A 21,978-nucleotide genomic window follows, 5' to 3' on the forward strand; every position below is an offset into this window, starting at 1 on the left:
ATGAATCTGATTCTGATTCAACTCTCCATTACACAGAGCAATGAAGTGGTTCTTATATATCAATATTCGGTGACAGCCATCTCCTCATACAACTGAAGGTCTGTATGCGGGCTTACACAGCTGAAAAATATCACATTCCTTTCATTGGCTTCCTCGTGACGTTGGCGTAACAATATTGACTGGATGGGGTGAGACGTGGCGAGCTGAACCAGCAAAGTTGCGGGGAAGAGAGACATTCTGAAGTCATGTGTAACTTGAACACTCTACTTGAAATGGACGGGCAAGTTGCACATTGACGGTTAACGGCACAATTAGGTGAGAAGCAGACTGTCGCCTTCGCATCTGGAGTGTTATGATGGCCCTATTCAGACTGTATCTGATATTCAGGGTATGTGGAATATTGAACCCACTTCCAACTGTCAGTCGTGACTCTTTTAAATGACGTCTTCACGTTAAAGACGCACTCACAATTGGCTAGACTGCCCCCACCATGGGAAGCAACTTTCTAGACCAAACACAGCGCTGTCTTCTCATCCCAACCAACTCAACATCCCTACACCAATTCCAGACCTCCATCAACTTGTCTCACTTGTTTCCTCACACCGAAAATGCCGTCCAATCACCTTTTCCAATACTCTGTTGTCTCAGCCCTTATGGATGGAGTCGCCGAGACAGGCATCACCATTTCGGACCTACTCAAGCATGGAGACCACGGGCTGGGAACCTTTCGACACATGGTCGGCGAAATGATTATCCTTGATGGTGTGCTTTACGATATGAAGCCTGATGGATCAGTTGTCGCGCTTGATAAAGATGCTTGCGCAGAGCAAATAGCGCCTTTTGCGATGATCACTGAGTATCAGCCCACGGCGACAATCTCCAAAGAATTAAACACCAAAGATTCGCTCGCCAAGGTTCTATCAGAGCTTTTGCCAGGAACAAAAAACCACTACGTCGCTTTCAGAGTAGAGGGCACGTTCAAATCAGTCACTGTACGAACCGTCGGAGGACAACAATCACCTGGCGAAAGTCTCGCTGAGCTTGGAAAGCGTCAAGCATCGCATACGTTTAGCGATATCAAGGGTACCATCATTGGTTTCCGATCACCCACTTTCATGCAGGGTATCAGTGTCGCAGGCGATCACCTCCACTTCCTGTCGGCAGATAAAAAGGCTGGAGGCCATGTGTTGGCAGTTGAAGGCGATGGAGAGTTGAAGGTCACTGCGGCACCTATTACAGCTGTCAATCTACAGTTACCATCAGAAGACGATGCGTTCAATCAGGCCAAGCTGGCAAGGGATGATGAGGGAATAGCTGCGGTTGAAGGTTGATCAAATTAAACCAGGCAATACACGCTGGCAAGGAAAGGGTTCATTCAAATGAGAAATTTGTCCTACGATACTGCCCTCGTGTATGATAAGGGACTAAGAATAGTCAAGTACCATGCAGGAACACGTGGGAACAAAATTTAGATAGATGTATCCGTAACCCTGTGAACTACATTCAGGCGGTGAATCCAACATTCCATTCGGCTATGTCTCCTCTATAGGCAGGTGTTTGACTCCCTGCCAAACCTTTTGACATATTGTTAAAGTGCTTCAGGAATCTTTGGCTGTCTTGAGATAGATTAGATGTTCAATCAGCATTATTAGTTGGCAGACTTAAAAATCGCAGCGTAAAAGCCATGTTGGTGATAATCACAGCCACGTTGATCTCATATAGCAATGTCTCGTCGATCAGATTATTATTTCGTTGATCCCTGGCTGTCAGCACTAGATTCTCCCCACTAGGCTAGGACTCGGTATATGTGCCAACTACGGATAGGCCAAAAAGCATTGTAATAGCCAATTGAAGTGGCATGTCGATCTGACCCCGGACCCTGAAAGAATGGAACCATGGGATCTCAGTTGTACACTAAAACCGCTATATAAACACCACTCGCTAACATTCCAGCCCTGTATTCCCAACGCACTTCCTGTGTAACGCTCCAGGATGCGCAAATTTCTCATCAGCTCGTTGCTGGCCTTGGCCACCGGCTCCAATGCCGCAGCGAAGGAAAGCTGCAAATGTTTTCCTGGCGACTCTTGTTGGCCTTCTGATGCCGAATGGAGTCGTCTCAACAGTACCGTCGGAGGTCGTTTGGTGGCCACTGTGCCCTTGGGCAGCCCTTGTCATGATCCCACCTACAATGCCGAAGAGTGCAAGAATTTGCAGAGCGAATGGCACTACTCCTCAGTCCAGTAAGACGTGACCAATCCCGTTTTGACTGCTTCGTTCTCACGCTTTGTAGTACCCAGTCGTCTTCATCTATGATGGCACCTCTCTTCGCGAACCAAAGTTGCGATCCCTTCCAGCCTAGAGACAAACCTTGTACTCTGGGTAACTACGTCCGATATGCGGTGAATGTCACATCAGCTGAGGATGTTGCTGCTGCCGTGAAGTTCGCCCAGAAGAAGAACATTCGATTCGTTATTCGCAATACAGGCCATGACTACCTCGGCCGTTCAACCGGTGCCGGCGCTCTTTCTGTCTGGACTCACTACTTGAAAGGCATCGAGGTCATCGATTGGAAAGACAAGCACTACAAAGGCAAGGCCCTCAAAGTCGGCGCAGGAGTTCAAGGCTTCGAGGCTTTAGCTGCTGCCCATGCAAAAGGCCTTGTCGTCGTGACAGGAGAATGCCCGTCTGTGGGTCTTGTCGGAGGATATACCCAAGGTGGTGGCCATTCTGCCTTGAGCACCAACTTTGGCCTGGCGGCAGACAACGCCCTAGAGTTTGAGGTTGTTACTGCTGATGGGAAGCTAGTCAAGGCGAACAGAAGCCAGAATAGCGACCTTTACTGGGCTCTCAGCGGCGCAGGCTCCGGAAATTACGGAGTAGTAGTCTCGGCCACAGTGCAAGCTCATCCAGAAGCCAAGGTCAGCGGCGCCAGCTTTCTTATCACAGCGCCTGAAGGTCACCCAGACCTGATCTACGACGCCATTGATGCTTTCCACGCTGCTCTTCCGAAGATCGTTGACTCGGGTGTCATGATCATTTACTTCTTCGGCAGTTCGTTCCTCCAAATCCCAGCGTTGACAGCCTATGGTAAAACTGAAGCAGAGGTCAAGAAAATCCTCAAACCTTTGGCTGATTCTCTCGCTGCTCTGGGCCTCAAGTTTGAGCCTACCTTTACCAACTTCTCGAGCTACTACGAACATTACGGTCACTATTGGGGGCCTCTACCTGCTGGCAATATTCAGATCGGAACTCAGATATTTGGCGGACGATTGCTACCTCGCAACAAGGTCGATGAGTTTGCGCCTACGGCACGAAAGCTGGCCGAAATGGGAGTCACCTATATCGGTGTCGGACTCAACGTATCAAAGTTTGGTGCTAATAGTGGTAACTCGGTTCTACCACAATGGCGAGACTCCCTTGTAATGGTATCCTTGACTCTTCCTTGGGATAATGAAGCTCCCTGGGAAGAAATGCTGGCAGCTCAGAAGAAGATGACCGAGGTTGTCCAGCCTGTTATTGAGGCTGCGACACCGGGTGCTGGAGCTTATATTAATGAGGCTAATTTCCAACAGCCAGACTGGCAGGATACTTTCTATGGCGCCAACTACGATAAGCTTCTGCAGATGAAAAAGAAGTATGATCCTAAACATTTGTTCTATGCTACGGTGGCGGTTGGAAGCGAGCAGTGGGATGTTGCTAAGGATGGACGTATGTGTAGAACAAAGGTTTAAAATTCTCCTCGCTATCAATTGACTTATCAATTTGTGCTAGCCAGGCTATTCGAATATCTTTAGTTATGTATACTTGCTCCAACTACTGTGATCGCCTCTCATTTCGTGAGAAAGATATGGAGACCGCCATGATGAATTACAGGGTATATGACTGGCTGGTCAGACTGAACATTCTTACCTCATTAAAGGAAACTTTCGCTTATTAGGATGATAGGGAACACTCAATGTTCTCAGCCGCACCTGCGGACCCCGCTTCTCTCTCTATCAGCTCCAGCTGTGTAAAGGATCAAATATCCCTTGACCGATACAACATGTCTGGGGCCGAGGTACTAGCCGGAATCGGCATTCTTTGTAACGTTATGCAAATAGTAACGTTTGGCAAAGACGCACTCCATGTTTATCGTTACGTCAGTGACAACGGAACCCCAGATGCGAAGCTGGAGACATACCTTGCCGATGCCTCAACCAACTATCAAGAAATGAAAGAGCAACTTTCTACAACTCCTTCTCCGACGAACGACCAAAAGGAGATCATAAAGGTGGGAGAGGAAGCTTACAAGGGACTTCAAAAACTTCGAACCTACTTTCAGGAGCTATCGGTTGATAAAGAATCCAGAAAGGGCCTCATTGGAAAACTGAGAGTTGCCAAGACTGGCATCAAGACTTTGTTTCGTGGCAAAGAGCTAGAGGATCTGGAGAAGAACTTTCAACGGTATCAACAGCTTCTTCAAACCCGACTGATAGGTCGCATATGCAATCAAAACGACGCTGTGGCTCTTTTAGCACAAGACTGCTTCAAAAGCCTTGATGCCACCAAACAATCCGTGATCGAAGGCATAGCACAGGGGCATACGGATCTATCATTCTTGATATCTCAAAAGACTATCGAGACGAAGAATCACATCGAAGATCAACATAAAGCGACTCGTACTGTGGTCGGGAATCATCTCTCTACAGCAGAGCATAATCTTCAAACACATGTTTCCGAGTCTACCTCTGTGGTCAGAGAGGATCTCGCTAGTCGGAGCAGAACAGAAGACGAGCTAAAGAGACACGAACAGCTCTTAGCCAGCCTCAGATATCCCGAAATGAATGCCCGAAAAAATCAAGTCGTTACCAGTTTCCCTAAAACCTTTCAATGGATATTCTCCAGTTCAGGACCTTGGAGCGATGAGAGTTCTTCTTCGGATGACGATGACGAAGGTATTAGTATAGATGACGATACTTCTTCCTCGGGTAGTGAAGGTTCCGCTCGTCTTCATCGTCGTCGGAGAGTCTCGCTGGAGGACGAGAGTTCATTCTCAGAAAAGAGTGCGGCCTCACATAGGGATTGCTCCGATAAGGACCATAGTGACAACGAAGAGACAAATGAGGACTCGGAAGCCGACAAAGACGAAGATGGGTCTAGCAGCAGTGATGTCTCAATTGAAGATGTCACCACGTCGAATATCAGCTCTTGGTCAGAGCCAACTACCTTTACCTGCTGGTTAGGCTCTGAATCTCAGATATTCTGGATCAGTGGAAAGCCCGCATCTGGGAAGAGTACACTGATGAAGTTCATTGCCACAAGTCCTGCTACAAAAGAGAAAATAGCGGTTTGGCGTCCCAACGTCAACATTCTACCACACTACTTTTGGAAGGCTGGCAGTGTCATGGAAAGAAGTTTCAAAGGCTTCCTTCTATGTTTGATTCATCAAGTTCTTTTAGATAGAGCCGAGCTCTCACAGCGATTGTTGCAGAATATGCCGGATCTCCGTTTTAAATGGTCTCACGATGATTGGGATATACAACAACTAGAGACAGTGTTACTCTGGGTGCTCGAGGCGGCAGCAGAACCGTTCTTCCTTATTATCGATGGCCTAGATGAGTCTGAACAGTTTGAAAAACACCTCTCGACAGCTGCTCAACACTCAAACATACTTGACCGTTTGGGCAAGTTGAAAGATGTCAAGATTTGTGTGTCGAGTCGAGAAGAGTACACATTCACTACTTGCTTCGATGGTGTCGAAAGACTGCAGCTGCACAAGCTTACCAGATATGACATTCGACAATTTGCCGCTACTCGTCTTGATGGTTTGACTTTTGTCAAGCCGAACGACAGAGATCAGATTCTTGATTTGATTGTCTCAAGGGCTTCTGGTGTTTTCCTCTGGGTAGCTCTTGTCCTTGATTCTGTCACTAGGGCAGTTCGTTTTGATAACAACATTGAGAGTCTCATTGAACGAATCGACCACATGCCGAGAGACTTGATTGACTTGGTGCAAGAAATGTGGGAACGATCTGGCGAAGATGGCGAGATACCTAGCTACCGAGCCTCAGCCTCACGTTACTTCAATCTCGCGCAAGGGCTAGACTATGACTACCATGGCCTTTGGAAGATGTCTATTCTCATGATTGCAATTGCTTCAGACAAGAAGGGTATGGAGTCTATGCTAGATTTGAACCGTGTCTGGGACGTCGACGAACTGGCAAGACAGTGCTCCAAAACCTTGGACGAGCTCCATGTTGTCTGTCACGGACTTCTTGAAGTAAAAGAAAAGTCGCCTACGAACTCAAATCCATTGCCAGATGGGATCGAGGTCTATAGGAACATGCAAGTACGATTTGCTCACAGATGCGTCATCGACTTCCTCCGCGACACCGATAGCGGCGCTGCCCTCCTCGGCGCATGTGGATGGGCTAAGGATGAAATCAAAGCCCGGCTAGATGGCTCTGCTATGGTATTCGCTCGTTGTAGAATGAATTCCAGACGCTTTCTTCTGAAACGAGATATTATGCCCCTCAACATTGGAATCATCAACGGTAAGGATTATATTTTACGCAAAACGTTTGATACATGCTTGGAAAGCATTATGCGTTACCAAACTTGCCTTAAGGCCAAAACACATTATCAAAATATCCTCTTCTACAGATGTACACAATGGCACTTTGCTGGAATTCCTCTTGATTTCGACATGTGGGCACAAAGTTGGGGGTCTATATTCGCCCAAGATCCTCTGATCAATGAGTTTCTAGCCTCAGCCGCCAAAGCAGCCACCGCGTCTTTTATGGAAAGGCTTATCATGGGTCTTTCTACTGAGGACTTTCTGAGCGCATTGCCTGCCATATTTCGAGGCTTGTCAACAGGGTATTGCCAAGACATTTGGGAAATGAGTGGAGGTCAAGAGGAGGATGACCGCTGTATCTTGAAAATGATTACTTTGACAAAGAAGATTCTCTCTCGTCTCTCAAGTCTGGGAGGGGAAGGACACGAAGCTGGCACTTTGAAAGCTCTGAGTGGAGAGACACGAGAGGAGCTGCAACGTCTTACGTGTTCTTGGTTCCTCGGCATCTGTGTTGGGCTCGACTATGACCATCTGGATGAAGAATCCAAAACATCGATCCGGGAGATACTGCATCTCATCACGCTATCTCTAACTACTGCGGAAGAGTGGAATCAGCCTATTATGCTTTTTCTACACCAAGAAAGTGACAATTCGTTCAAACTCAGAGCTTTGTCAGTCTTTTACCGTGGAGACGCAGATCCCATTTGCTTCTTAACTGCCAATCTTATGACAACATTTCAAGTAGCTCTCTGTCTGGTCCGGCACAGAGATACAGAGTGTCGCTTGGAAGAATTCCCGGCCTGGGAGGGACAGATACCTTGCCTTGTTGAACGCGTGGATCCATTATTACATGTTGTGGTCAGCAAGAAGGTAAAACCAACGAAAACGTGGGATCAATTCATCTGGTCAGATTACAGCAAAGAAGATGCGGATGAGGTTTCAAAAGCACTTTTACACATCTTACTCACTGGGGGTCCCATCAACCCAGAGATGTTACACATGGAGGAGCAGCAGAGAGAGGAAGTACCCCAATATGGAGTTGAGCTTATGAGATATCTTATAAACAAGTTCGGTGGTACACAAGGGCTACTGATCCATCCATGGTCCTCGTGGATAGTCAGGGATGCAGATGAAAATGAGGGAATTGGAAGATTGGACGATCATGTTGACGAGAGATCACCACAACCTATGATAGAGTTATTGCACAAAATATGGGACTCGTAAAGGGTACACCTGTTTGTGATCCCAGTTGCACACCTTGGACATTCAATGAAATGGACTAGTGACCCGTTACCAATATCCGAGCATATTTCCCATCCGTGGAACACGGATGCCGAAGACATCTGCCGCTCCAACCCCACCTCGCCAATCTGCCATGCTCCGAGTGGTCCGGAATGGCAACATCAATCGACAAGCCCAGGATATAACATCCCGATAAGTCATTAACATTTACGTATCATCCTATCAGGCAAGTCCACTTACACAATGGAATCCGAAAAAGTCCAAGTTATCATCTGCGGTGGTGGCTCAGCCGGTCTCACAGCAGCCGTGCTTCTAGCCCGTTTTGGAATCTCTTTCAAGATCCTCGAAAAACGGCCTGGGCCACTAGAGATTGGTCAAGCAGACGGTGTTCAGTGTCGCACTGTTGAGATTTTTGAGAACTTGGGTATCTCTGCCCGGCTATTGGAAGAAGCATATCATGTCAGAGAAGTAGCCTTTTGGTCACCGAGTGATGCAGACGGTACATTGAAGAGGAAGGATCTCGCTTATGACACTGAAGAGGGGTTGAGTCATCAGCCACATGTTATTCTCAACCAAGCGAGAATCAATGATTTAATGCTACAGGAGATCATTCGGCTGAGAGGGGATGGGACAAGCGGAGTCTTGTACGATTCGCAAGTCGAGAGTGTCGATATTGTGGATTGCGGGGGAGAGTATCCTGTCCAAGTTGTTGCTAGCCACAGTGGGGGAACACTTCGCTACCGAGCCAAGTACGCTATCGTAAGTCATCACAATCCTGGATATCCTTCGCATTACTGACTTAGACAGGGCTGTGATGGTGCTCATAGTACAGTCCGAAAGGCTCTGGGCTTCAAAATGGTTGGCGATTCCAGCGACTCAGTCTGGGGAGTCATGGACGTCTACCCAATCACCAACTTTCCCGACATTCGTAAAAAGGCCATGCTCATCAGTAAAAATGACGGAAACCTAATGATCATCCCTCGAGAAGGTGATGAACTTGTCCGGTTCTACATCGAACTACCTGGAACTACAGCCCGAGACGTCACTGAACAAAGCCTCATCAACAAGGTCAAGCGAATATTCGCACCTTATGACATTGATGTCGCCCATACGGCGTGGTGGTCGGCATACGTAATTGGTCAACGTCTCGCTGATCACTTCACCAAAGACTACCGGGTCTTTTTGACAGGTGATGCGTGCCATACTCACTCACCCAAGGCTGGTCAGGGTATGAACGTCAGTTTACAAGATGGCTTTAACATTGGATGGAAAATGGCTCATGTCCTTACCGGCAGAGCACCACCTTCGGTACTGGAGACATACGTTCTTGAGCGACAACAAACAGCAGAGAAGCTTATCGAGTTCGACCGCTCGTTCAGCAAACTGTTCTCCTCCGACTATCGGAAACAGAATGGTATCACAGCCCAAGATTTCCGAGATAAGTTTGTCGAAGCTGGGCGCTACACTGCTGGTATGGCTACGAAGTACGAGCCTTCAATCCTCACATGCATCAACAAGAATGATGAGAGTATTGCGTCCAGTTTGATTGTGGGTATGAGGTTTCCAAGTGCGCCGGTTGTGAGACTTTCCGATGCGAAGCCATTGCAGTTAAACAGTGTCCTCGCTGCGGATGGGCGATGGCATATCTTGACCTTTTGCTCTGGAGATGCTATCAAGGATACATTATCCCAGGTGAGCGTCATTCTACTAACTTGGTAAGCATATATCTAATCTTTCTAGGTTGCCTCGGAGCTCGAGCATCTCATCAAGAAGTTTTCTCCATCTACAGGCACTGCGGATAAGGTTTTCAACAACACCTTGGTCATCAAAGCAGATCGCAAGACGATCGAGATTGACCAGCTACCAGAAGTCTTCTTTCCCAAGTCGGGCCCGTTCTCTTTGCGGAGTAAGTTGACTTGTCTCTTCACGCCGCTCAGAAGTTTGCTAACAATAGCAGATGTTCATAGGGTCTTTGTCGATGACTCAAGCCCCTACATGCTGGGTTGTGGTGAAGCTTTCTCCAAGTATGGCATCAAACCCGAGCAAGGTGCCATTGTTGTCATTCGACCTGACTTATGTGAGTTTCTTGTTTACCTCCGGTCTTCACTCTCATACTGACATTAATACAGATGTCTCTCGTGTTCTCAATTTGACGAAAGCAAATGAGCTCTCCTCATTCTTCAAAGGATGTCTCAACAGTGCAGAATAGCTCAGAGTGATAACAAAAAAAGTAATGTTTTCTAATGCTTTGCGAAGAACCTGAGGGACAAATAGCTAGTTTGTTTATGCTTGTCAAACCAGAAGAGGTCATGTACGTTTTCAAAATCCGGGGCCCCCGGCTAGTTCGAGGGGTTATTTAACAAATCGCACACAATGCCATCATCGTAACCATAATTGACTTGACATTACACGTTCTACCCATACCAAGTCGTGTACTCTTACACAATAATTAAACAATCGTATCCTCATCCAAAAACCTCGATCATAAAGTGATACTCCAACTTACTGCCATCCTGCCATCCCCGCAGCGTGAGCTCGCGACACTTATCCGCCAGAATCTCACCCACAACAGGCGCACCGCAGTAAAACACGCCAACCTTGAGCTCTTCGTCCTCTTCATAATTCTCGTCCTCCTTATCCCTTGTACTTGTCCTCTTACCCGCCCGGAACTTGAGCATCTCTTCATAATGCTCGTCCAAAATGAGATCAAAGTCGGGCCGGCCAAAGTGTGTTGGATTAAGAAGACCTGTGAGCGGCGAGGCAGGATGCTCATCTGTGCGGTGCATCTCCAATAGCCATCGGTACACGTGAGTCGAGATCTTCTTTTGCTTGGCTGTTACGTGTGTGTTGATGCGGATGTCGAGATGGGGTTTATCTTCATGCTCGCGATGCCAGTCTTGACTCATGGATACATCGTTGAGAAGATCAGACAGCCAGAGAAGGTAATTTCGTTCACGGACCATCCAGTGGAAATCGACCCGTCGGTAGTCTTCTGCAAAGCTGCTTGCTTTATCGGCTTGTGGCTGTTTCTCTTTATTGATGAGATCAGGCCCGACGCTTCCTTGTCGCGTGGGCGTTTCGGGGACATTGTCGCTATTGGTTGCTTCCTCGCTGCTACTTGAGTCTGATCGACGAGCAGCTGGTGGAATGGCAGTTGTTTCGGAGTCGTGGCGGTGATGATCGACTTCATGGTTTGGGCCGCCATGGTCGAGATCGTCGTTGTACTGTAGATCGGCAAGAATACCAGAAAACGGCGTGACACCAATACCAGCTCCAATGATGATAGAGTGGTTGAAGTCGTAGAACCGTTGAGCAGGTGCACCGAAGGGGCCGTTGATACCAACTTCAATCTCTGACTCTCCAGGATCACCTCCAAGCTCACGAAGCTTAGCAGTCCAGTTGCCATCTGTCTTGATGTGCAGCATCATCTTGTTACCGCGACAGAAAGACACAGTGAATGGGTGCCATTGGAAGAAGCTGATCTTGGGAACTTGCAGGAAGATATACTGGCCAGCCTTGTACTTCCAGAGACGTTCACTGGGGATGATTGCTGTGATTTCAACAGTCTCCTTGTCCAGTACCTTCATGGTCGCTTTGATGCGGTGAAATCCGAGACCAACACGGACAGAACGCTCCACGAGGACTAAAAGTGTGGGGAAGGCGAGGAAGTAGCCGAACATGGGCCATTGAAGCAACGCTGCTGTTCCATGAGCCATCATAAGACCAATGATGGGAAACATGAGCAAGTGGCCAAGTTGGAAGATCTCATAGTTCCATCGTCGAACCTGTGGGATACTAAGCAGACAGAGGGTCCAAAAGAGGCCGAGAGCAGTGATACCAGTGAAACCGGGTAGAGATCGAACATAGTCGATGTAAGGGCGAGGAACCTTATCAGGACCAAGTGCCTCTGCCACCGCATCCTCATTCGCTGGATCGCTACCGTGAACAAATGATCCAGTTAAATGCCCGATGGCATGCAACGTCGCGAGCAGAATAGCAACACAGGATATCCTGATATGGAACTCCTGCGAAAGATCCCAGTTGAAGAAGCGCGAAATGTGGTACGACCTGCGCAGCCACGTAGAAAAGTATCGCGACATGCTGAGAATCAGAAAGAAGAAGGTCGGATACAAAGCTCCGGCGCAGGTCTTGGCCATGACGACGCCCCAGCCAAATCCAGCGCGGTAGCCAGGTGTCGTTTGGTACTTAACCAGCTGCCATATTCCAAATGCCAGCTGCATGCTGATGACAACACCGAGGAAGACAATCTCTGGCCCGTGGACAGCCCAGTACGAACGAATTCGTCTCCAGCCGGGCAGTCTCTTGATATAACTCTTATCCTCGTCCTCTTCCTTCTTCGCCTGCTTGAGCGACGGAATCTTCCACTCCTTTACCATCTTGGCAAACTCATCTCTCGGAATTCGATCCACACCTGAATCACCCATCATCCTTCGCAGAAAGGCATGGCGAGTGCGGTCATCGTCGCTGTGGTCTGTGCTGATGACATGGTGGGCACTCGGCTTGGGGACTAGATTGGCATGTTCCTGGTCGAGTTTTCGCTCGACTTCTTCGTAGTTTATGTGTCCATCGTTATCGTGGTCGAGGTCGTCGAGGAAGTCGGAGATCTCTTTGTCGGTGAGAAATTCGACGTTTTGGGAGGAACGGACAGGGTGATCTGCAGCAACGGATTTGCGATGGCGATGGGCTGCAGCCATTGAGTTTAACCGTTGAAGTAACTTGGTAGAGAATATTGAGGAGAGACAAGAGAATGAGTAGGAAAAGGAATTAAATCCCTACAAGGGAATGACGGAAATTTACATAGTCTCAACATCCTACATGCCCAGAAATCGTCGTACGTCAGCATCTTTCGACGCCAAGAATACCAAGCGTTTTGAACAACTCAACACTAAACATAACCTTAAATCGCCAGTAAGGTTGTTGTATCGACTCTGCAGCGACTACGTAGCCGAGCAGAAGCCAAGTCTTCGCGTGCCCTGATTTTCGTGCTGGTGGATGACGGCGCCCAGCAAAGAGGCTTAATTACCGGTTATCTTTTGAACCAATGGAAAGTGTCGCAATTGCGCCTAGAGTCTTGGGTAAAGTTCTGGGCAGCACTTGGCGAGACTTGGCTCGGTTTGGCTTATCGGTCAGACATTACTGGACGAGATTGTTCGGGGGGCTTTCGTGGAAACATCATGGCGACGGGAAGTATCGTCCGTTTAATAGAAAAGCATCAAGAGTCGATTTCTGAGAATCTGGAAAGCTAAAGTAGCTTTAGACAATGTTCCAAACATGGGTTTAGCTCACCTTTGATGTCGATGACGATGAGATAAGATAAGATAAGACATAGGCTGATAAGATATGATAAGATATGATGAGATCTTATCGGCTGATAAGCCTATCATTTCTCATCCACCACAGGGTAACTGAAGCATCAATAAAGAGCAGCCGGATCTCCAGTTCTTCAACTCGAAACTAGGTATTCAGAGTCCAGATAACACGGGGCGATACAAAGGTGACTTATGCTCATTGATTGACACCATTGTTGTCATCAAAAAGTCTTTTCAAGCCAGACAGTGATTTGAATGTTACTTGAATGATATCCTTGGTTGATTTTCATGCATGACGATGATCATCAACCCAATTTGATGAATTCCCTCAAAGCGCTTACAAATGAGACAATTATGAGCAGTGATCGAGCAAGATATCCATCCGTCTGACTGGTGTCGCTCGTATGGGCATTGAGACGGAAATTCCGGACCGAGTTACCAGCTAATCAGAATAAGACTCATCTTGGTGATGACAAACCACCTGCATATTGATCGGGCTAATCATCTAAGAAAGGTGCAACTTGGTCACAGCATGATGCACTTATAAGACAAGCACGGCCGCAATACTTCTGTTTTCTTGAACCAGATATTCTTTCACCAACTTAGCGCAGCTCATTCAAACTTCACCTGCTTGAACAACAGCCATCATGGTTTCCAATCTACAAACTAAAGCCTTGACTACAACAGATGGGCTGAAGTACACTTACGATACCGTACCAGCAAAGGATAACAAGGCAACCGTTCTTCTCATCCACGGTTACCCCGCCACACGTCATGATTGGAAGTACCAAATCCAAGACCTCTCCGCAGCAGGTTATGGTGTTGTCGCACCAGACTGTCTCGGATATGGAGACAGCGACAAACCATTGGAAGTCGAAGCCTACAACCTCAAAAAAATAAGCAAGCACATAACAGAAATCCTCGACAAAGAAGGGCTCAACAAGGTCATTGGACTTGGCCATGATTGGGGAGCTGGTGTTCTGTCCCGTCTGGCTGTCTGGCACCCCGATCGATTTGAGAAGCTGGCGTTTCTCTCGACCGGATATAACCCGCCTGGAATTCCGATGGATGTTGATGCTATTAACGCGAACGGCCTGAAACACTTTGGAAAGATGCCGTTTGGCTACTGGTATTTCTTCAACACGCTCGATGCCCCAAGCCTAGCCGCATCGCATGTAAGTACGACCACTCTGAAAATAGACTTTCCGTTATTAATAGCCCATAGCTCGAATCATTCTTCAGCCTGGTGTTCCCGACTGAAAATCTCAAGTGGATCGATAATCTCGGTGCTTTGGGCTCAGCCCGGACATGGCTCAACAGCAACATCATAACTCCGTTACCAAAGTACATGACCGAGGAAGATAGAGAGGATTGGCTCGCAGAGTTCAGCAAGCCAAACGCGACGGTAGGGTCAATGAACTACTACAAGGCTCTTCTCCGCGGCGTCAATGTCGAGGATGAGGCTGGCTTGACTGATGAAGATCGCACTCTGCGAGTTCCTGTACTCACGATTGGTGGCACCCAGGATACAATTGCGCGACCCGAGTACCAGAGGATGAACACGGAGCCGTTTGCCGCTGCCGGGTACACTGACAAGGCTGTGGATGCGGGTCATTGGATGATGTACGAGGACCGGGAGGGCGTGAAGAAGGCTTTGCTTGAGTTTATTCAGGAATAAGGAGACGTTTGATACTGTATATCGGATACAAAGATGAAGCCATACGTTGGGCTTCGTAATCAGGCCAGCCGGATGTTTCGGTTTATTCATGAACCATTCCTCGTCATCTACTATCTATAACATCCATATGATGCAGATCTTTAGTGTAAATACAACAAGGTTCACAATATACGACTGAATGGTAACGTTGTATCTGAACGATTATGTAACATCGACCTATCACTGTTCATTTCAATCGAACCACTGAACAAACAGGAGGCTTAACCGCGATATTTGCTATACGGCAATTGTATTATACAATGCAGGCCTGTTGCCGGCGGCTGTTCGGAAATAATTACCGGCATGAGCTGGACGAGCTAATCCGGGGCTCGATCCACAAGGATGCAACAACGACAAAGGACGGTCAAGTCGTGAGATAAACAACGTGGACGATGGTCAACAATTCCTGGACGTTTGGGTTGAAACAAACAAAACACTTTGCTACAGGGATAGCGTTGTCAATGATGAACTGTCAGCCCTGTCTACGGATACTTGCCAAACTATCAGCCCGTTGAACAAATTGACACATCCGTATCCGTAGAGTTACAGAGTTACAGATGCTAATCTCCTCTCCACTGGATGAAGATCTCAATTTATTCCGGAGTCGGCGATTTATCGAATCCACAAGTAGCGGAGCTATGAAGTCAGTCAAAGACGCTAATTCTCGTATTGAACATTGAGATCTCCATATTTGACCATCATGTCCAAGCCCGATTCGCTAGACAAGGTATCCCCTGGTCTAGTCTCATTTATGCGAGGCGGCACTTGGTTTCCCTAGACTGGGGGAGAATGGGATGAAACAGAAGAATTCTTTCCTTCACCTCCAGTTCATTCACTTTGTTTCTAGACTTTGTTCCGTCTGTCACTTCCTTCCAAAAAGAACCCCTGGCGGTTCGAGGTTGCCTCCTTCGCTATCCACTCCTCACATTCCTTTCCTCGTATTTATCTCTGTTTGTTTGACCGGTTGCATGAAGCGCCAAACCAAATCGCGCTTCCTTCAATTTTGAACAATGCTAGAACAAAGCAACTTCGCATCACCATCGCCGTGGCCCTTGAAAGATGAGTTCATGGGCAGCAAATCTGGAGGCGGAGACGGCGACAGGAAGTCATGGCATCGGCTCGAGGATCTCCCTACTCCCTTTGCGGCGCAGTACGCGAGACTGAGCCAGCCGTGGCTCCCCGGATTCTGGACGCGATTCCCGTATCGCGGCCTTGGCATGTGGTTGCTCGCTCTGATAGGAACCGTGGCGGCCGTTCTGATACTGAGATACAGTGATGGAGTGCCTGTTTCCGATTGGGACGAGCATATACAGCCGACCGTCTGGCTAGCGTTGACGTCGGCCTTGACGGGTGCATTTCTTGCATGCGCTTTTACAGAGGGGGCGGCTATCTCGTATTGGAGGACTGCGGGTAAACCGGTCACAGTAGGTACCGACGTTGTGATAAACGAGTTTTGCTAACCGGTTCTAGTTACAACAACTGCAAGCTGTGTATGGCTCGTCGACAGGCATCATCCAGGCTGCTATTAATCTGTTCACCTGGAAGTCCAAGACTTTGGGCATAGGTAAGATGGCTGTACCAATCGCTTAATTGGTTAATGCTCACACGATATAGCATCCATCTTGATGACACTGTCCGTCATGCGTGGTCCACTCATGCAGCGAGCCTCTGCGACAGCAAACTATTACGAGGGACTACAAGGAACAACAAACTTTCATATCGCCCGCGAACTACCTGGCGACTACGCCTGTATCATGACAGGTCGCACTCATTCCACATCTCTTCTCACCAAGAATTTTAGCGACATCGCCCACAACTACAACCGTCGTAGCGACATGGTCGCCTTCGATACATCCTGCACCAACTGCACAACAACTGTCGAAGGATTTGGATTCCAAGTGAATTGCACTGAGACGACTATGGACTACAACATCACTGTCGGATCAGACTTGAAGCAGGCTATAAACGGAGCGTCTTTCTTCCAGGTTAATGTTTCGGAATTCACCGGTAACTCTGTTTACTCAATGAAAGATGGTGCCTTTTTACGGTTGGCGACACTTTACAAAGACGACCACAACTGTTATGGAAACACAAAGATCCAAACTTGTGATCTCCACGCTGGTATCACCAAGTTTCCTGTGCGGATGGACGGAGACAAGGTGGAACTTTTAGGTAGCTGGAAGGATGACAAGTTCATCGAGCGGAAGTATGTACACCATTCAACATACCTTTTTGAACCTATGACTAACCGGATACTAGATATATGACCCCTGCAGTAATGGTAGTCAGTGGCTCTGGTAATATTCTTGGCGGCTTCAGCACGATCGGCAGTGCTCTCTTCAGCTCCACAGCCTACATGAGTTTCACCGGCGCGACAGGCTACGACGTCAGATCGAAAGGTTTGCCAGCAACTCAATACCTCACCATGGCAGGGCCCGTGCCGGGCTGCAACGACACGTGGTCGAACCCAATGGACGATATCATCGAACTCAACCGCAACCTCGGCTTCCGCGCCAGTCTTCAGTACGCAAAATACAACAAGACCGATGAACAAAAAGTCCAATACAACAGCGGCACGACAACACTTGTATACACAACAGACTATCACAAGATGTGGATAGCAGTCCTGGTATCGCTCATCGGTATCTTTTCCGTGCTGCCTACCTTCTGGGGCTGGTGGGAGCTAGGACGAGATGTCAGTCTGAACCCGCTCGAGATTGCGAATGCTTTCGGAACTGTGGGACAGGAGTCGCATCTTATGAGAAACGTGGATCCGAACCAGAATGTGGGAGGGATCGTTGATGCGGTTAATGATGTTGGACCTGTGAGATATGGTGCTTGGGAGATGAGTGATGGGGTTACGAGACTTGGGTTTGCAGGAGCTGGTATAGTTAGGAATCCGACCAAGGGAGAGAGATTTAATTATTAGCGTCAAGACTTTCGAATTAATCGTATTGGATAATATTTAGTATTTAGTTAACGATATATATATTACCTGGCTATCATTATGATACGGAGTTTAGTTGTGGAATCTTGTTCGATTATACATCCTCGTGGCCTTACCACTTGATATCGTTGGCTTTGAAGTCAAATCGTTGGCTTTCTGATCATGGTTGCTGCTTCTTGGACTTTCTCTTTCAAGTTGTAAAGCGCCGCTGCATAAAGCATCATCAGGTTCGTCACCTGGCTCCTTCCTTCACTATCACCTTAGTATGCAGGTGGGTTACATAGAAACCGCTACTGATTTAGTGGTTATCATAAATATTAGATTACTCTTAGTGTATTGTAGGCCTAAAGTGGACTAAGTTTTAGTCCCTATTTTTTGGCAACCCGCCTGCCATGGAACTTCTGGATTGAGATGTCAATTTCACTACTAACTACACATCTCATCATTTCACGGAAAAGCTCAACATCGATTCAACATCAACTTTGCAGTATAAAGCTAATACAGTCTGCTCCTAGCAAGCTCAGATACCATTCGAAGGTCCTCAACAACCAACCCACCAGTCACGCTTCGCGCAGATGTCGTTTCCACTTTTTCCCTTTTTCCCTTACGACATCCGTTATATCATATGGAGACAAGCTATGGAGCACGAGCGCATCGTCAAAGTGCAGCTTATTCAGTCGAAAGACCGTCAATGCCGAATTATCGTGCCTAGGCCAGAGCCGAACAGTCCGACACTCAACCCGTTTCTCGTCACTTGTACCGATTCGCGAAAGGCAGCAAGCATCATTTACCGAGTTGCACTGCCATACTATCATCAAACCGAGTCAAATGGATTGCGCTACGCGGGAATACTATATCTGTGTCCCGAAACGGACATCGTATTCATAGATGGATCAAATCACCGCTACGAAATCATCTCTATGGACCTCGTTGCCGACCTTTGCAACTTGGTTTATATCAACGACAGAAAGGAAAAGGGACTTCTACATCTTGCCCTGCCCAGTCAGTCTGCGTTCATCCCATGCTCCCTTTATGGGGATTTGCTAAAGGTCGCTTGGCCCCGGCTGTTACGCGTACTATTTGTTCAACCGAGGCGTTGCACGTCCATTTTGGGTGCCGGGCCTTTATCCGAAGTCTGTCGCTCTATCATCGCATGCAACGAGAGTATAGTTATGCTTGAGCATATTTCTGCTGGTCCCAGGGCTATATGTGGAGAGCTAAGTGGTCTCGGCTTGGAACCTTATGACATAAAGGGAGTCTGGACCTGGCTTTCCTGTCTGAGCCACCACCGGATTCAGTCCAATGCTCAAGACACGAAGTGGGAGTTTCTCGTTTGCTTTATCAAGAAGAACGAAGTGGGAATCTCGGATGAACAAAGTGCGCTTAGCGGCTCAGAATTGCAAAATGTTACAGGCACATACAGCGAGCGCCAGGATGAGCTGACGGAGACTTCAGTCGTGATTGGCTTTTTGTTGTTTCCCTTGAGCATTGTGGTGAGGAGGATATGCCAAGAGCACTATTGGCTAAGCTTAGACGACAAGCCACATGTGCTTTTAGCTCACGTGAATGAAGTTGAAGCACAAATCCTATCAGACGGTGAGACCTTATGCCACTCATGCAGGCTGCTCCTACTTTCAGGTACGCCGTAGCCGTTGTTGCAGGGTGTCAGAGAAATTGACCGCTATGAGCATAAGCGACAAAACTATTAGGGCAGCTTATGGTACTTAGACTATGCTTCTTAGACTACTTATTTCTATATTCTAAGGCTTAGGCTACCGACTAAATAGCGAATCCAAGTTTTATTAAATCCTTTTTGGCATGCTCTGTTTGGGGTGAAGCCCATCGTGGATAAGTATTCGGTACTTGTGTATAGCGCCATCTAACAGGATGCGCTTAGTAAAAGTGACTTGTATCAGTTAATCCACTCAGCTCTTAGCCGAAAGCATCCACTCTATGACGATCGACCCAAACTTGCGACCTCGATAAACCCACGGGACGTCTTGGTTACGCCTTCAAGCTGATTTCTTCTCACAATGAGGCCAAAGAACAATAAAAGCTCCAAGAGCGACATGGAACTTTGCTTCCTACCTATTACAACAGCAAATCCCAACAATCGTCGCGAGATAGAGCTTCGCCAAGCAAGTGCCAGATCTCATTTAGCCAAAATAACACATCGACGCAAAAAGAGCAGTGCCAACAAGAAAGATGGGGTTATTAATCACTATAACCAGACCGATGGCCGAAGCCGACATATTACTCCGATGCTATTTTACGTCGTACCGGACAAGATTCTTGATCAACACACTCGCATGCTGCTGCATTATTGCACACAATCATTCTGGCCAGGCTTTGAGATTGGGTCCGCGGCGTTCCACATTCCTTCTTTCGCACGCGACTATAACACTCTTGTCGCACAAGGCCCATGTTTGGTTCACGCTCTGTTATGGTCCGCCGCCGTAAGCCTGAGCCACAAAAGAAATACAAGGGTAACAGATAAGGACAGCTTGGTACATTACAATCAAGCTCTCAAGTACATATCGCAGGATATCACACGGCCTGTAGCAGAGATATCGGAGCAGACTATGTACGCTATTCTCAGCATCAGCGGCCCAGAGGTTGCATCGGATGACGAAGATTGCATCGTCAAAAGAGCGTTTGACCCGCCGTTGGCGAAACTTTCGTGGATACATGTTTATGGCAGGAGGCTTCACATCGACGCGCATGCTAGGGCACTGATAAGGATCGTTGATCTGAAAGGTGGCATCCATAGTCTCAAGTCTTTGGACTTTCAGGCTTCTTTCAACTACATGGATCTTACACGGGCGTCCCAGAGATTAATTAGGCCACATCTTCCTATTTCGAAGTTGTATGGTCGGGTGAGAGAGACACATGATAGACGGAAGCTCTATGGCTACGCAGCCGACTTTGCTCCCGCGTCGTGCGTCGAGGCAACGACGCAACATCTTAGCAAGTTAAGGGAGCTTGGACTATCAGCGGATTTGGATGACGTTATGCGCGACATGAGAATATGGGTCAAGGTCATCGAAGGGTACCACTTTGGACTTTTGGCAAACCCCGACTCTTCCCTTCTCACTGCCCACAGAGACCTAATTCAACAACGCTTACTGGCCACTCTCCCCGAAGAAGACGGTATTCTTGATATTACTGTTCTTGGAGAGAGTAACGATGCACAGGGCGAGGCTGCTGAATGGATCAACGAACTCGTCCAAACAGCTTTGCTGATCTTCTCACTCGGCGTTACTTTCCCCATCCCATATGCTCCGCCTTATCATCGGCTCTCAAAACGACTCAAGGCGCAACTTGAACGACGCATGGAGGAAGCCTTGGAACTCCAACTCTTTGATCTCTTGACATGGCTCGGTGTGTTAGGCGTGCTCTGCTCAGAGCAAGTCGGGAACGATCTTAGAGTCTGGTTCGTTTCCTTTTTAGGCACCGTGGAACCAAGGCGCGCGGGAGGTTGTGTTGCAAGGAACTGGTCTACCGTGGTTAAAGAGTCGCTAGAACCCTTTCTATGGTCAAGTGTGTCTTGCGACGAGGCGGCAGAAGCAGCATGGAAGGAAGTGCAGGAAGGCTCAAGAGGTTGGGAAAGGACAGCTTGGTCGGGAATGCTAGGTACGATTTGCGGATAACTTTCATCAATGAATGCAAATTTATCATGGTAGTGACTGATGGTGTCTCAACTCAAAGACTGTCCGAGATCTCACTGCACCACTAGCTCTGCCAGGATCGGGATGGCGACACAGTCTCAACGTCATCACAATTCTATCAGAGACAACGCTAGTCCAATCGAAGCTTTGCAGCAAAACATCCCCTGCTTTTTCTTGCACTAAGCCTTATTAAGTATATACACTAAAGCTTCGGAGAAGTGCCACTATCTCCAGCCAGGGCTGATGAGCGGTCGGGTTTCTAAGCATTGAGGTACAAAATTAAATAATCTGAAGGTCCAGAATTGATGGCACAAGGTGGCTTCCTGATATTGTCACCCATGCGACTTAAGATCTCTTTTTACACGGATAAGTCCGTTCATATCACCGATAGACTGGGTTGTCTAGACCGGTATGCACGCGGTAGCGAACGCCTCCCATTAGATCCGGGACTACCCAGAGACATCCAAGACGGATGGTTGCATATATAAATTCAAAACCCTCCTCACTCTCAACGTCGT

The 21,978-nt window shown here is 47.8% G+C and overlaps 7 protein-coding genes across 7 annotated transcripts, besides 1 other annotated feature; 6 read left to right on the forward strand and 1 right to left on the reverse strand.

Moving 5' to 3' along the window:
- Positions 1 to 608: 608 nt before the first annotated feature.
- FPSE_02826 (uncharacterized protein) lies at positions 609 to 1,331 on the forward strand (the record flags this gene model as incomplete). The annotated part of the gene is made up of 1 exon (XM_009255945.1): positions 609 to 1,331. The coding sequence occupies one exon, from the start codon at positions 609 to 611 to the stop codon at positions 1,329 to 1,331; it is 723 nt and encodes a 240-aa protein (XP_009254220.1).
- Positions 1,332 to 1,992: 661 nt separating this feature from the next.
- FPSE_02825 (uncharacterized protein) lies at positions 1,993 to 7,780 on the forward strand (the record flags this gene model as incomplete). The annotated part of the gene is made up of 3 exons (XM_009255944.1): positions 1,993 to 2,240; positions 2,291 to 3,708; positions 3,966 to 7,780. The coding sequence occupies 3 exons, from the start codon at positions 1,993 to 1,995 to the stop codon at positions 7,778 to 7,780; spliced, it is 5,481 nt and encodes a 1,826-aa protein (XP_009254219.1).
- Positions 7,781 to 8,041: 261 nt separating this feature from the next.
- On the forward strand, positions 8,042 to 10,007 carry FPSE_02824 (uncharacterized protein; the record flags this gene model as incomplete). Its single annotated transcript, XM_009255943.1, has 5 exons — positions 8,042 to 8,557; positions 8,606 to 9,490; positions 9,539 to 9,704; positions 9,756 to 9,875; positions 9,928 to 10,007. 5 exons carry the CDS (start codon positions 8,042 to 8,044, stop codon positions 10,005 to 10,007), a joined length of 1,767 nt encoding a protein of 588 aa, XP_009254218.1.
- Positions 10,008 to 10,263: 256 nt separating this feature from the next.
- On the reverse strand, positions 10,264 to 12,513 carry FPSE_02823 (uncharacterized protein; the record flags this gene model as incomplete). Its single annotated transcript, XM_009255942.1, has 1 exon — positions 10,264 to 12,513. One exon carries the CDS (start codon positions 12,511 to 12,513, stop codon positions 10,264 to 10,266), a length of 2,250 nt encoding a protein of 749 aa, XP_009254217.1.
- Positions 12,514 to 13,121: 608 nt separating this feature from the next.
- Positions 13,122 to 13,179: a microsatellite.
- Positions 13,180 to 13,775: 596 nt separating this feature from the next.
- Positions 13,776 to 14,806, forward strand: FPSE_02822 (uncharacterized protein; the record flags this gene model as incomplete). The annotated part of the gene is made up of 2 exons (XM_009255941.1): positions 13,776 to 14,303; positions 14,354 to 14,806. The coding sequence occupies 2 exons, from the start codon at positions 13,776 to 13,778 to the stop codon at positions 14,804 to 14,806; spliced, it is 981 nt and encodes a 326-aa protein (XP_009254216.1).
- Positions 14,807 to 15,855: 1,049 nt separating this feature from the next.
- FPSE_02821 (uncharacterized protein) lies at positions 15,856 to 17,774 on the forward strand (the record flags this gene model as incomplete). Its single annotated transcript, XM_009255940.1, has 4 exons — positions 15,856 to 16,269; positions 16,316 to 16,409; positions 16,460 to 17,051; positions 17,105 to 17,774. 4 exons carry the CDS (start codon positions 15,856 to 15,858, stop codon positions 17,772 to 17,774), a joined length of 1,770 nt encoding a protein of 589 aa, XP_009254215.1.
- Positions 17,775 to 19,825: 2,051 nt separating this feature from the next.
- FPSE_02820 (uncharacterized protein) lies at positions 19,826 to 21,442 on the forward strand (the record flags this gene model as incomplete). The annotated part of the gene is made up of 1 exon (XM_009255939.1): positions 19,826 to 21,442. One exon carries the CDS (start codon positions 19,826 to 19,828, stop codon positions 21,440 to 21,442), a length of 1,617 nt encoding a protein of 538 aa, XP_009254214.1.
- Between the last annotated feature and the right edge of the window lie 536 nt (positions 21,443 to 21,978).

This window comes from Fusarium pseudograminearum, chromosome 3 (assembly GCF_000303195.2).
Source record: "Fusarium pseudograminearum CS3096 chromosome 3, whole genome shotgun sequence".
In the NCBI taxonomy this organism is placed as follows: domain Eukaryota; kingdom Fungi; phylum Ascomycota; class Sordariomycetes; order Hypocreales; family Nectriaceae; genus Fusarium; species Fusarium pseudograminearum.